This window comes from Xyrauchen texanus, chromosome 5 (assembly GCF_025860055.1).
Source record: "Xyrauchen texanus isolate HMW12.3.18 chromosome 5, RBS_HiC_50CHRs, whole genome shotgun sequence".
NCBI lineage: Eukaryota > Metazoa > Chordata > Actinopteri > Cypriniformes > Catostomidae > Xyrauchen > Xyrauchen texanus.
In genome coordinates this window covers 52,951,096-52,965,417 of record NC_068280.1, presented here as the reverse complement: position 1 = coordinate 52,965,417, position 14,322 = coordinate 52,951,096, and the positions used below count along the sequence as shown (strand labels likewise).

Below are 14,322 nucleotides of genomic sequence, written 5' to 3'. Positions count from 1 at the left end.
TCCCTCCTTTTCTTTATAATAGCACAAATGTGTGTTCCAGTGAGACACTTACAATGGAAGTCAATGGGGTTTCATTTTTGTTATTTTATCCCGCGGCTGTACGGCCGTGCGCACTGTAGTGCCATGAGCACTCCGACTGACCTGAGAAATATTTACTCAATCATGAAATGTATCCCGTATAACTGTTAGTTCTAAAAGAACTAGCAATGCCCAATTTGCGAATGAATAATTCTATTGAGTCGGTTCTGTCCAAACGGGCTTGCAAAACGCTCTGAATTGATTGGTGATTCATTACAGTTCGTTCAGAGCGCTCTCACTGAATCATTTGGAGCAGTTTCTCACAGTATCGGGATATTTACGAATACAGCGCTGGATACGCTGTAAATGTACCTACTGTCATACTGAAACAAAAGTCTTTTTGAGAGGAAACTTTGAGAAACTTCAGCTAGTGCTGTAACAAGGGGCCGTTCAAACGGAAAGCGTTTTTGCTTCCGCTCGTGCTGTCTTCCATGTAAACATTGGCTAGATGGATGTCTCTTGAGAACTGCGTCACGTTTCACTGTGTTTTTAGCATCTCTCACGGGAGCGCTGCATTTTTAGACGCCGTGTCAAGTAAAAAAAAAAACTGCTTCAACTGATATAAAGCGTCTTGAGACTCGGGAATTATTTCTGCTCTATTCGTTTAGCTTTTTTGGCATGAAAACGCGTCTGTCTGGACGGTTACTGGAAGAAATGCTTTAGCCAATAGTTACATGAACGCTACTCATATTCGAGAAAATAAATAAATGCTTGTCTCAAAGTCTTTGGTGTTGGTATTATAGCACCACCTGTTGGATCTTCTCCGAATCTGCAGCTGGGTAGGCGACTGTTGTCCAAGTCGACCGCAAATAACCAATGCATATAATAAACACATAAACATTGGTCACTGCCATCAGTGAATGACATCGTATGTGCCGATAGGCCGATGGGACAGTCGACAAGGAGAATATCGGCTGGTACCGATGTTTGGCCGATAAATCGGTGCATCCCCAAGTGTGATTTTACTGTGAAATCACTTACTAATCTTTTCTCTGTGAAGTTATAGACAATTTAAATAACTTTGCTGCTCTTTTGTAATGCTTAACTTGCATTGAACCTGGAATGTTCTTCTCAAATATTGGGCAAAATAGACTCTTTTAATCCAAAAATCTAACTTATTTTCCGCATTGAAACGTATGTAAGTATATTCGTTATCAATATTTATTTCTCTCGACTCATCCTCCATCTTGGATGAGTTTCTTTTAATGATCTCATCACAATGAAATCCCAGCATGCACTATAAAGGCTTAAAGGGGCCATGACATGAGGAATACATTTTTCTTTGATCTTTTGGTAAATTATTTTACTATAAAAACTGACTGTAAGTTTCAGAACTCAAAACTTTCTCCTAACTGTTGAAATCAAGCTTTCAAAACGACTCGTTCTCTACTTCCTCCACATTGTGATGTCACACTATGGTAGCCATTTGCATCTGACCGCCTCCACAACACCACATCAACGCCTACTTTACCTTTAAGCACTTCTGTAGCCACGCCCAGCAGCAGTGAGCAGTGAGACGGCATGTCAGTCAAGAGCAGAGGGCCAATCAGAACAGTGGGCATGTACGGTCAAATCTTAAAGGAGAAGCAGCATCAAAACCGAGCGTTTCTGACAGAGGGTGGAAAAGAATCATGTTTTACTAATATGTGACTGTTTACATTTGCAAGCAAAAGTATGTGAATCCTTTAACTTGTATTTATGTATAAATGTGTCTTATAATCTGGTTTGATCTTCATCTAAGTTACAACAATGAACAAACACAATCTGTTTTAACTAATAACACACAAATTACTGTATTATTCTTGTACATATTAAATACATAATTCAAACATTCACAGTGTTGGTTGGAAAAAGTAAGTGAACCCCTAGGCTAATGATGTCAACCAAAGCTAATTAGAGCCAGGAGTTGGCAAACCTGGCATCCAATTAATGATATGAGATTGGAGGTGTGGGTTAGAGCTACTTTGAATTATATAAAGCACTCAAACATTTTGAGTTTGCGCTTCACAAGAAGCATCTGCTGACGTGAACCACGAGATGTCAGATGGCGCACGATCAAGAATTGTTGCATGAAGCTGGAAAGGGTTAGAAAGTTATCTGGAAGAGTTTAGATATTCATCTGTCCACAGTGAGACAAACTGTCTATAAATGGAGATGATTTAGTACTATAGGTACTCTCACTAGAAGTGGCCGTTAGATATTCATCTGTCCACAGTTAGACAAACTGTCTATAAATGGAGGTGATTTAGTACTATAGGTACTCTCACTAGAAGTGACCGTTAGATATTCATCTGTCCACAGTTAGACAAACTGTCTATAAATGGAGATGATTTAGTACTATAGGTACTCTCACTAGAAGTGGCTGTTAGATATTCATCTGTCCACTGTTAGACAAACTGTCTATAAATGAAGATGATTTAGTACTATAGGTACTCTCACTAGAAGTGGCTGTTAGATATTCATCTGTCCACAGTTAGACAAACTGTCTATAAATGGAGATGATTTAGTACTATAGGTACTCTCACTAGAAGTGGCCGTTAGATATTCATCTGTCCACAGTTAGACAAACTGTCTATAAATGGAGGTGATTTAGTACTATAGGTACTCTCACTAGAAGTGACCGTTAGATATTCATCTGTCCACAGTTAGACAAACTGTCTATAAATGGAGATGATTTAGTACTATAGGTACTCTCACTAGAAGTGGCTGTTAGATATTCATCTGTCCACTGTTAGACAAACTGTCTATAAATGAAGATGATTTAGTACTATAGGTACTCTCACTAGAAGTGGCCGTTAGATATTCATCTGTCCACAGTTAGACAAACTGTCTATAAATGGAGGTGATTTAGTACTATAGGTACTCTCACTAGAAGTGGCTGTTAGATATTCATCTGTCCACTGTTAGACAAACTGTCTATAAATGGAGGTGATTTAGTACTATAGGTACTCTCACTAGAAGTGACCGTTAGATATTCATCTGTCCACAGTTAGACAAACTGTCTATAAATGGAGATGATTTAGTACTATAGGTACTCTCACTAGAAGTGGCCGTTAGATATTCATCTGTCCACAGTTAGACAAACTGTCTATAAATGGAGATGATTTAGTACTATAGGTACTCTCACTAGAAGTGGCCGTTAGATATTCATCTGTCCACAGTGAGACAAACTGTCTATAAATGGAGATGATTTAGTACTATAGGTACTCTCTCTAGAAGTGTCCGTTAGATATTCATCTGTTCACAGTTAGACAAACTGTCTATAAATGGAGATGATTTAGTACTATAGGTACTCTCACTAGAAGTGGCCGTTAGATATTCATCTGTCCACAGTTAGACAAACTGTCTATAAATAGAGATGATTTAGTACTATAGGTACTCTCTCTAGAAGTGGCCGTTAGATATTCATCTGTCCACAGTGAGACAAACTGTCTATAAATGGAGATGATTTAGTACTATAGGTACTCTCAATAGAAGTGGCCGTCCAGTCAAAATGACTCAAAAGGGAACACCTCAGAATGATCAATGAGGTATAAAAGTACCCTAGAGTGACAGATAAAGACTTGAAGGAATCATTGGAACTGGTTAACATCTCTGTTCATGAGTCTACTGTACAGAAAACATTAAAAAGGTGTGTGTTCATGGCGGGACATCACGAAGGAAGCCGCTGCTTTCCAACAAAAACATACTTAAAAAAAAAAAAAAGAATGTCATGACCCCTTTAATGTGATGCTGCCTAGAATCTAGCCAAAACTAGGCATTTTATGAAATGGCAATAATTAATTGACCGTCCTTTTAGAACAGCATTAGGCATCAGGAATGTCACGTGTGTTTGACTAGTATTCTTTAACTAGTCCTCTATCTTTTGTGTGCTGATCAGCTCTTTCAGACGGTCAGCAGGACTGATACGGGCAAGTATCACTGTGAGGCCAGAAACGACGTGGGACCCCCGAAGAGCTGCGAGGCCACACACATGCAGATCGGTAAACCGCATTGGCGTGCTTTCTAACAAACTTTTTTTGTCACTCAAGAACATTTGTGCTATCGTTCAGATATTTCTATGCACACTTCTTCTCTCTACTCTCAGATGATATGAATCTTCCCGCGGTGATCGCTGGTGTTGTTGTTCTGTGCCTGATCGTGTTATTGTGCGCTTTGGGAGTGTTTTATGCTCACCGGCAGGGATACTTCAGACGTAAGTTCAGCAACCATTTCTGTAAGGGGCCGTTCACACTAACAGCGACTTGCAGATTGACCTGAGATCATACGTTTACAAAGAGATTTCTCGATTTGAGGCGACATGAGCAATAGCAACTGTTAGCATTGTGCTAACATGAATAATGATGCGACGAGACTGTTTTTTAACAATGCATATTGAAGTTGCTGTAAGTGTGAACGCCCCTTCAGTAATATGTGGTGTTTGATATATCTTAAGGCTATTTTGACCATGTTTCTTTTATCTTTTCTGCCTTTCGTTTCAACATACACAGGTCACAGAGGAAGGTGAGTCAACAAACTATTGGAACTAATAGACTGAGTGTGTGTGTGTGTGTGTGTGTGTTTGATATGTTAAACAAACGATTGCCGAGAGAACGCATTCTTATCCATCACTGTTGGTGTGCGTTAATGTGGCTCTTAATCGTGACTTGGTTCCTGCATGTCACTAGTTCAGTACTCCACATCTCTCATCTGTTATTGCCGTTACCTCGCGAGTCGTAATTCTGCATGCCGCATGGTGTGTTTTCGGTACCGACTGTAAGGACCGACCTTTGACCTGTAACCTTACCGGGATTGCAGGTCGTTCTGGATCCCGCAGTGTCACGGTGTGGCACACATTAGCAGCCAGAACCTCAACAGAACTGAGGACAAGTGAGTCCAAAACCAGCAGCGTTTATAATCCAAGCATTCTGTGTTGTGACTGGCACAAACCAGCACAGAAAATATAAACAATAGTGACTTTGCATTTAACAGGGAATTACAGAGAATGTGTGTGTGAGAATGAAGAGTACAATATACATTTAATCATGTAATCATTCAGTTTCAGTTCTTCATGTTTACTATGCTCTGTTCTTTCAGTCAAAATTCAGGATACAGTCACACCCCACAGGACGTGAGTAACATTAATCACTCCTTTCTTAATGATGTCCTATAAAGAAATGTCTGGGTCATATTTCACCCCAAACTCTAAAAAACTACAAGCCATGTTTGATGATTCGCAATAATAAATATGCACATTTCCACCCAAAATTCTCATTAATGCAGACAATTATCCTGTCCAGTCTCAGTGATTTGATCTCAATCGGCAACTTTAAATTAAGGATGCACTGATCTGAGACCTGGATCGGTATCTGCTCTGATACAGACGTTTTTAGACAGATCCGGTATCGGTCCGACGAGCCCGATCCAAATCTGATAATAAAGACATAGAAGCACCATTACAGTAGTCATTATGACTCGTTTATACGATAGCTATTGAAGTTATGTGTCGTTAGAGGTTTGTGCTTCTTTACCCCCATTAGTACCACGCAGTGATGTATGGATATTATAAACCGATTATAGAAAAATAAACATTTCGGATCGGGATCGGCCGATACGGAGATTTCAGATATCGGAATCGCACTGGAAGTGGTATTGGTGCATTCCTAATTCATCATTAAATATATTGAGAATCAGGGCTGGAATGGGAAGAGAAATCGGCCCGTGATTTTTACATAGGTCGCTGTCCTTTTCTGCATATCGCGCCGCCGTTTTGTAGACCGTTCGGCATAGTGCGGCGGCTCATTTTTGCTTGTCGCAGCACATTCGGCCCGTTCCCCTCCAGATGGCCAGTCCGCCCATAATTGGCCCCAAAGTGCGTCTGCCCACCGGTATGCCAGATTACCAGTCCAGCCCTGCTGAGAATTGTACGTGTAATTTATCCATGAGCGTGAACATGTTTCACATTGCGCTTCTGAGAGTTAAGGATGAAAATGTGCTTGTCATAAAACAAACTTATTTATCCCCTTTAATGCACACCTCGGGACCTCATCCATGTTTTTGGGAGTTATAGTCAGGTCCATAAATATTGAGACATGGACACAATTCTAATCTTTTTGGCTCTATACACCACCACAATGGATTTGAAATGAAACAAACAAGATGAGAGATGAGACAAAGATCAACTTGTACCAGAGTGATGGGAAGAGAAGAGTATGGAGAAGGAAAGGAACTGCTCATGATCCAAAGCATACCACCTCATCAGTGAAGCATGGTGGTGGTAGTGTCATGGCGTGGGCATGTATGGCTGCCAATGGAACTGGTTGTCTTGTATTTATTGATGATGTGACTGCTGACAAAAGCAGCAGGATGAATTCTGAAGTGTTTCGGGCAATATTATCTGCTCATATTCAGCCAAATGCTTCAGAACTCATTGGACGGTACAGATAGACAATGACCCGAAGCATACTGCGAAAGCAACCAAAGAGTTTTTTAAGGGAAAGAAGTGGAATGTTATGCAATGGCCAAGTCAATCACCTGACCTGAATCCGATTGAGCATGCATTTCACTTGCTGAAGACAAAACTGAAGGGAAAATGCCCCAAGAATAGACATCTGGTGATGTCTATGCGTTCCAGACTTCAGGCTGTAATTGACTGCAAAGGATTTGCAACCAAGTATTAAAAAGTCAAAGTTTGATTTATGATTGTTAATCTGTCTCATTACTTTTGGTCCCTTAAAAAGTGGGAGGCACATATACAAACTGTTGTAATTCCTACACCGTTCACCTGATTTAGATGTAAATACCCTCAAATTAAAGCTGAAAGTCTGCAGTTAAAGCACATCTTGTTCGTTTCATTTCAAATCCATTGTGGTGGTGTATAGAGCCAAAAAGATTAGAATTGTGTCGATGTCCCAATATTTATGGACCTGACTGTATGCCCACACCTATTTAGTACTCCTCAAAAAATGTCAAAATTGCACAAAATTAAATCTTAATAACTGTAAAGTTACCAAGAGTGTATACGGTCATTAAAGACCAGATTTATGTAATTTTGCTTAAAAGAAATCTACTTTTTATAATTATTTAATATCTATAAAATTTCACTATTTGGTTTTCATTAGACAAATTAGTGCTATTTTCATACAAATAAATGCTATATCACATTGATTTACATTTGATATTTGACTAAAAGGCAACATGGATGTAAACTATAGCAAGTTTAACACATGAACCGTATGATTTGACTGTACAACTGACATTATGTAAGTTGTGCGACTATTTAAAGTACCTGATTTAATCCATGTGTGTAGAACATCTGTACCAGGTCACTACAGACTGAGTATGTAATAATGTTTGGCAAATTTGAAGGTTTTTAAAAAAGGCTTAAATTTGTTTCTCTTTCCAGCCTCAGGATTTCAAACACACTCAGTCGTTCATGCTGTGATGGCGAATGGGATTCGTGACGTCTGTGATAACACCGCAACCAAAGAAACTTTGTCGAATTAACTCTCAGCACTATGGCAACTGTAACAATGGCAATACAATAAAATTTGAATTTTCACTTTTGCAATAATTCTCCAGAAGCCTTTTGACAGAAAACTAAATGGGCTGTTTTGAGAGTTTGATTCTGTTCTGCGCTCATGTTAACATTACACTGATGTGATTAGTGCGCCCCCTGCTGGCCATGGGTGAGATGACCACGTGCGCCCCCTAGTGGCCAATCGGATTGTCTTCAGTGAGCAAAGACAAACCCTTCAACCTGTGTAACCTTGGGCCTTAACAAAACAGAATCTGTAATCGGACTGTTAGAAATGTTTTTGCCTTTTTCATTTAAACGGAACATCATGTCTGTTTTCGACTCTCTGTATATTTTCAGAATTATGTTTTTTAATAAATTTGAAGTCGTACTTTTGAAAACATTTGTGCACACAATTTATAAACGCACACACCACGCAAGGATTTGAAAACCATAGTGTTTTATTAAATATCTACTTCAGGACTTTAGAAGACAAACGGACAGTGACTGAGATCGGTTCATTTAGTCGTCACCTCCTCCAGTTTGGGTTCTGTTGAAGAGACACAAATAAAACTCATGAGAAATGTGTAGCTCATCGATTAAACGCACAAAATCACTAGTTTATTCTCAGTTCAGTTGCAAGGAACATTGTGTAGTCACCCGAAAATCTCAGCATTGACCAGTATTTAGATTTATACAAGTAAAGCTTAGATTAGAAAGAGCTAAAATAAAGACAATTAATTAATTATGAACTGACGGTGTGTTCACCTCATGTTGGGACTACTGCAATTACAAGATTTCAACTTGCACTTTAAGGATTAGTTCGCCCAAAAATGAACATTCAGTCATTGTTTACTCACCCCTGTGATGTTACAACCTTATGACTTACTTTTTCTTAACACAAACAGAAGATTTTGTAGTCCAAATCTTTATGCATTTCTATGCCCAGCCTTACTTTTTCAAGTTTTCAGAAATCAAACACTCTTTCCATCGTTTGTTTTCTATTTTCGGCATCGCGCGGGTAACTCCGTCCACTGTGAACTGGCACCGGTCCTTTTAATGAAATGACAGTAGTCCCAAGAATTGATGCATTTTTATGCCCAGCCTTATTTTATAGAGTTTTTGGACGAGTTCACAGTGGACCAGTTCACTGTGAACTGGCACAATGCCGAAAATAGAAAACAAATGATAGATAGAATGTCCCGTCACTCGTCACGGCTGGTTAGGACAAAAACTCTGATTATCATAGAAAAACCTTTTATCACGTGTCGTTTGTCAGGTTAGGACACGTGTGACTTGCTGCCTGTAGCCTCTTCTATATTTCTGTTTTATTTCCGAATACTCTACAAAAATAAGGCTGGGCATAGAAGTGCATCAATTCTTAGACTACAAACTCTTCAGACATGTTTAACAAGTTCTGCTCTGTGTTTTGTGTGCAGTTGTGTTGTGTTGTCACTATCACTGTGTTTAGATAAACGTGTTTTCTCTTGAACGCCCCAATGTCGTGAGGGGTGTGTGAACTGTTGCTCTCGTGTCCTATCATGAACACACACAGGAGATCAACAGTGAACATTTACACTAAATAACACATCAGATTTCAGTTTCTCATCAAATCTTATCATAACAATCATGAGCTCATGAATAATTAATTAGACTTCTGAATGATACTTTTAGTGTTCTTTTGAAGCTTGAAGAGGTGTCACCATAAACTGCCATTGTATGACATCACTGAGCACAACATTTATTCACCATTTCTCCCTTTGTGTTCAGAACAAGAAAGTAAGTCATATAGAGTTATAACAACACTGAGGTGAGTAAACAATGACTGAATTATCATTTATGAGTGAACTGTCCCTTTAAGTTTACAAAAGCTTGAACGCTCGGAATGTTCTGAGTCGTGACATCATGTTAAAATGACCAACATGTCTTTATACTCTAATAACAAACACCCACCTGGGAATCTGAACTGTGGGAATTGGGTCAGATCTCCACCTCCGTATAACCGCTGTAGTTTGGACATCTCCTCTGTCAGGTTCTTCTGATAGGCCGGTCCAGCATTGACCACACCGCCAGCTGACCTATCAGAGAGAACACCGAATTACTGTGAGAACAACTACACCTCCCCGACTGTTTATAAACACAATATTTCACACATATGATCAGCAGCCATTTTGTTTATTTTCTGTTCTGCCCAATGATAATAACAAGACTGGACGATGATATTTCATTTAAATATACGGGTTAATATTAAAGGTTACAGACTTGCTCTTGGTGTTGTACTCTCGGATCTTGTCCAGGAACAGTTTCTGTACAGGATCCAGATCTTTGGCCTTGTTAAAGACGACAGCGGACAGTCCGATATTCCTGCGAAGAGTGACAGTCACCACTGAACGAATGAGAGACGACAGCTGGAAGAGCCGGTGAAGAGCCATGATGCTACAGAGAGAAAATATCAAGAGTATTTTATACACATAACTCTGTGGCGGTCAATCGGTTGACTTTACTAAAGCCATATTTTACTCATTTTGACCACATCAAACATTACGGTCATAAATGAGAAATAAAAAAACAGTATCTTTAGTGGCGGTACCATATTTGTTTTGGAATTTTGGGTACTTTTTTTTTATAAGCGATAACCTACAGTTGAAGTCAGAAGTTTAAATACACTTGGTTAGTATTTGGCTCCAATATCTTGACTTTGTGTCATTAAGCCATTTTGCCATAACTTTGGAGGTGTTCTTGGGGTCATTGTCCATTTGGAAGACCCATTTGTGACGAGCTTTAACTTCCTGTCTGATGTCTTGAGATGTTGCTTCAATATATCCACATAATGTTCCTTCCTCATGATGTCATCATCTATTTAGTGAAGTGCACCCGTCCCTCCTGCACCCCCATGCTTCACGGTTGGGATGCTGTTCTTCACCCTTTTCCCTCCAAACATAATGATGGTCATTATGGCCAAACAGTTCAATATGTGTTTCATCAGACCAGAGGACATTTCTCCAGTCAGATCTTTGTCCCCATGTGCACTTGCAAACTGTATTCCGGCTTGTTTATGGTGGTTTTGGAGCAGCGGCTTCTTCCTTGCTGAGCCTTTCAGGTGATGTCCATATAGGACTGGTTTTGCTGTGGATCTAGATACTCGTCCACCTGTTTCCTCCAACATCTTCACAAGCTCCTTTGCTGTTGTTCTGGGATTGATTTGCACTTTTCACACAAACTACGTTCATCTCTAGGAGACAGAATGCGTCTCCTTCCTGAGCGGTGTGATGACTGTGTGGTCACATGGTGTTTATACTTGCATACTATTGTTTGTACAGATGAACGTGGCACCTTCAGAAGTTTGGAAATTGCTCCCAATGATGAATCAGACTTGTGGAGGTCCACACTTGTTTTTTTGACTTCTTGGCTGATTTATTTAGATTTTCCCATGATGTCAGCAAAGAGACACAGAGTTTAAAATACATCCACAGGCACACCTCCTATCAAAAGCTAATTGGCTAATTGTCTAAAGGCTTGACATCATTGTCTGGAATTTTCCAAGCTGCTTAAAGGCACAGTAAACTTAGTGTATGTAAACTTCTGACCCATTGGAATTGTGATATAGTCAATTAAAAGTGAAACAATCGGTCTGTAAACAATTGCTGGAAAAATTACTTGTGTCATGTACAAAGTAGATGTCCTAAACGAATTTCCCAAACTATAATATGCTAATGTGAAATATGTGTAGTTCATTTACATACATTTCTGACTTCAACTGTATACCATGATAATAACATGAATGTAGCATTTCAAGGAATCAGGTTCATGGTTCAGAATGTCTGAGATTTTTATTTGCCATGTTATTTATTGGGTACTTATAATAATAGCATATTTCTTAAAATACCGCGGTATTTTCTTCTGATCCCATCAAAGTAACTTAATGAAACGCGTGTCAATATTAAAACAGCTCGCTATCACATGGCCTGTGTATTTAATTAAATGTCAAGGTCTTTAAATGTAGTTATTAACAGTGTTGCATGCAAAAACGTAATAAATAGCAGTTATTAATACAAGTGTTATAAAATACATCCACATAAGATGTTACATTTACATATATAAGAGTTATCAATGCATTCTAGCGAGCAATAAATACAATATAATAGAGTTCAGTCACCTTCTGTTTGACACTCGAGCTGCTGAGACACAAACTGCTTCCGGATCACACTGAGACCAAAGTGTATTTGAGCAAGTCAGTCCACTCGGGCAGGCTGGATGGCTATTCCTTTGTGTAAACAAGCGGCATACACGTGCGGCTCCTATCGACTTGAATGGGGAAAGACCGCAGTCTCCAAAACGGTTGGTCAAGATTACGATCAAAGAACATACTTAAAATAAACAGTGAAATGTAAAACACTGGTATCTTAAGTTATGCGTCTTTATCTTAGATTACGCTAAAAACAAACATTTCAGGGCATTTATAGGTCATGTTCTCGAGTTAACGGGCGGTCTGTTTCTAAAAGGCGATTGGTTCTTTTACATGTAAGGCGGGACTTCCTTTCTACTTCCGCTGCCCGTTCCAATCTGTCCCATTCATTTAAGTGGCATGACTCTCCTAAATACTCTCTGGTATAACGCAGTCACCGATGACGTCACTGCCGGCATCTTTTTGAGGACTATTTAATAAATTCGCTGAGAGTAATTAATAAGATCATACAATATATTTTCCTTTATTACTTTATATTTATGTATTATTATTATATATTTACAAATTAAAATACATTTATTTTCTTAAATTTTTTAATCTTTGCTTTAGAGAATGTTTTTATACTATGTTGAAGCTGCGTGCCATTAAGCGTTTATTGAACGTATACATTTTATACCGTTTAATATGTTTATAAAAAAAACTAATTAGGAGAAAAAATATTACAATTAAAGAAATTTAAATCGGATATTTACACACTTTATGTGCACATTTATTTTTCAACCATTATTTTGCAAAATTCTAGTAATAATGAAAATTGAGCATCCAAACGATTTAATAATGCATGTACATTTTTACATACATCAGTGTAAATTCTACATTCACAAACCACATTTTATGGTAATTGAGAACGAAATTAGGCAATACTTTTAAAACGCTTTTCTTTTTTTACCTATTTTGTAAAGGTAATAAAAAAGAAAAATACTTTTTTTAAATTATTATTATGAAAAAATACATATTCAATATCACACCTTGCTGAAATCACGTAATAGTCAGACTTAAAATTAAGATTTGTCCATAGATTATTCAGTCAACGTTCAAATGTACATGTGACGTTGGTCACGTGGTAACTGTTACTTTTCTCCGCGCCGCTCCAGATGAACCAGACTTTTGCTTTGCCATGTTGTCGAGATGTCTGAGGTGGATTTGTTTTTTGTTAGTAATGAATGTTTAGAATTAATACACGTAACCCTTCTGCGCCACTAAAAAAAGTTACTCAGAGGTCCTTAGAGGACAAACAATTCCGCGTCAAAAACTGCCATATTAAAATGATATATTAATATTATTTTCCACTTTCACCAACATCAGTCCTGATCAAAACTACCAAATGTTGATTAAATTTCAGGATTTGAATCCTTTAAATGCAAATTTGTTTACAATGCTACTGTTTTTCCACACATACACACGAGGTTGATGATTCTCCTAAAATACACACCTTTGGCTAAAATGTATGCCGTTGGAATTAACACAGCCAAAATTATATAAATTATTATATTTCTAGCGTAATTACGTTTCCATTAACACAAAACACCATAAGATCTGAATGTGGCTCAATAGAGAATTTGTGCCGCTGAGCGCCTCCTGCAGGAAGAGAACTGTGTGTGCAACAGGAAGCAGTTTGTTCATATCCGGTTAGGTATCAACATTGGCTTGCTAACCCTGCTTGGAGAAAACCTGCTAACATCCCTCTCTTCTGCTTTGCAAAGCATTGTTGCGATTAACTGATACATTTAAATATAAGGATATTAAAAGACATGATGAGATTCAACAACAGTATTTTAAACACATATATATATATATATATATATAGTCCTGTTCACCACATTCCCATGAACTCCAGCATATTATCTGACACACTGTAATAATAAAACTAAAACAAAAAGGGAGTTTGTACATTCAAAACTTTATTTATGGAATACGGTGTAGAAAGTGAAGTAGTTATTCCAGTCAAAGCAAAAGAAACAGAAGAATGATGAAATGCCACTGAAATAAAGAAGCTTTCTGTAGATATATCTGATCCAACCACAGCACTAAAGCCCAACCAGAACAATGAAATCCAACCCTAATTAACCATGAGAAACATTCATCAGTGATATGTCTAGAGAGTCTGTTGAGACAGTCATTAGACAGGGTGATCATTGATTATGAACCTTTCTGAGGTTTTATTGAAATTGAAGTCTGGCGACCAGCTTCATGTGTTTTGATGATCCATATTTATAAAAGTAAAACAGGTCAAAAGACACGAAGAGTCGTGGGAATGACAAGAAAAGGAAAGAAGCGGTGCATTATGCATTCAGAACAGATCAGTAAAGACACATTTCATTCCAAAATCAAAGCAAAATTGACAAATTATTGAAAAAAAAAACAATGATTATTAATTGTGATGTAACTTTCAAGACAGTTTAGCATATTTGTTCCACAAATTCTCATTACTGTAATGTAAAAAAATAATAATAATAATAATCTCGTTCCAGACACATTAGGTTCATTTTCTATTTAATAGAAG

The 14,322-nt window shown here is 38.1% G+C and overlaps 2 protein-coding genes across 2 annotated transcripts in view; one reads left to right on the top strand and one right to left on the bottom strand.

The window, feature by feature from the left end:
- LOC127643686 (junctional adhesion molecule 2A-like) overlaps nt 1-7,966 on the top strand; it is a 28,861-nt gene extending 20,895 nt beyond the window's left edge. Inside the window, exons 6-11 of the mRNA XM_052126501.1 lie at nt 3,959-4,061; nt 4,166-4,273; nt 4,569-4,581; nt 4,876-4,947; nt 5,155-5,188; nt 7,463-7,966. Of these exons, the coding sequence (XP_051982461.1) occupies nt 3,959-4,061; nt 4,166-4,273; nt 4,569-4,581; nt 4,876-4,947; nt 5,155-5,188; nt 7,463-7,501 (369 nt within the window). The 3' untranslated portion in view covers nt 7,502-7,966. The remainder of the gene's footprint in view (nt 1-3,958; nt 4,062-4,165; nt 4,274-4,568; nt 4,582-4,875; nt 4,948-5,154; nt 5,189-7,462) is intronic.
- Nucleotides 7,967-8,011: 45 nt separating this feature from the next.
- Nucleotides 8,012-11,876, bottom strand: LOC127643683 (ATP synthase-coupling factor 6, mitochondrial-like). Its single transcript, XM_052126497.1, has 4 exons — nt 11,730-11,876; nt 9,836-10,009; nt 9,527-9,651; nt 8,012-8,123 (listed from the first exon to the last, which is right to left on the bottom strand). Exons 2-4 carry the CDS (start codon nt 10,003-10,005, stop codon nt 8,092-8,094), a joined length of 327 nt encoding a protein of 108 aa, XP_051982457.1. The 5' UTR covers nt 10,006-10,009; nt 11,730-11,876; the 3' UTR covers nt 8,012-8,091.
- Nucleotides 11,877-14,322: the final 2,446 nt, after the last annotated feature.

What these genes read in the sequence shown, in the direction of transcription:
- LOC127643683 (XM_052126497.1), bottom strand. Translation starts at nt 10,005, where the DNA reads ATGGCTCTTCACCGGCTCTTCCAGCTGTCGTCTCTCATTCGTTCAGTG. An exon ending in GAGTACAACACCAAGAGCAA is followed by an intron (nt 9,652 to 9,835) that starts GTCTGTAACCTT and finishes TCTCTCTGATAG; the next exon opens with GTCAGCTGGCGGTGTGGTCA. An exon ending in CCCACAGTTCAGATTCCCAG is followed by an intron (nt 8,124 to 9,526) that starts GTGGGTGTTTGT and finishes TCTCTTCAACAG; the next exon opens with AACCCAAACTGGAGGAGGTG.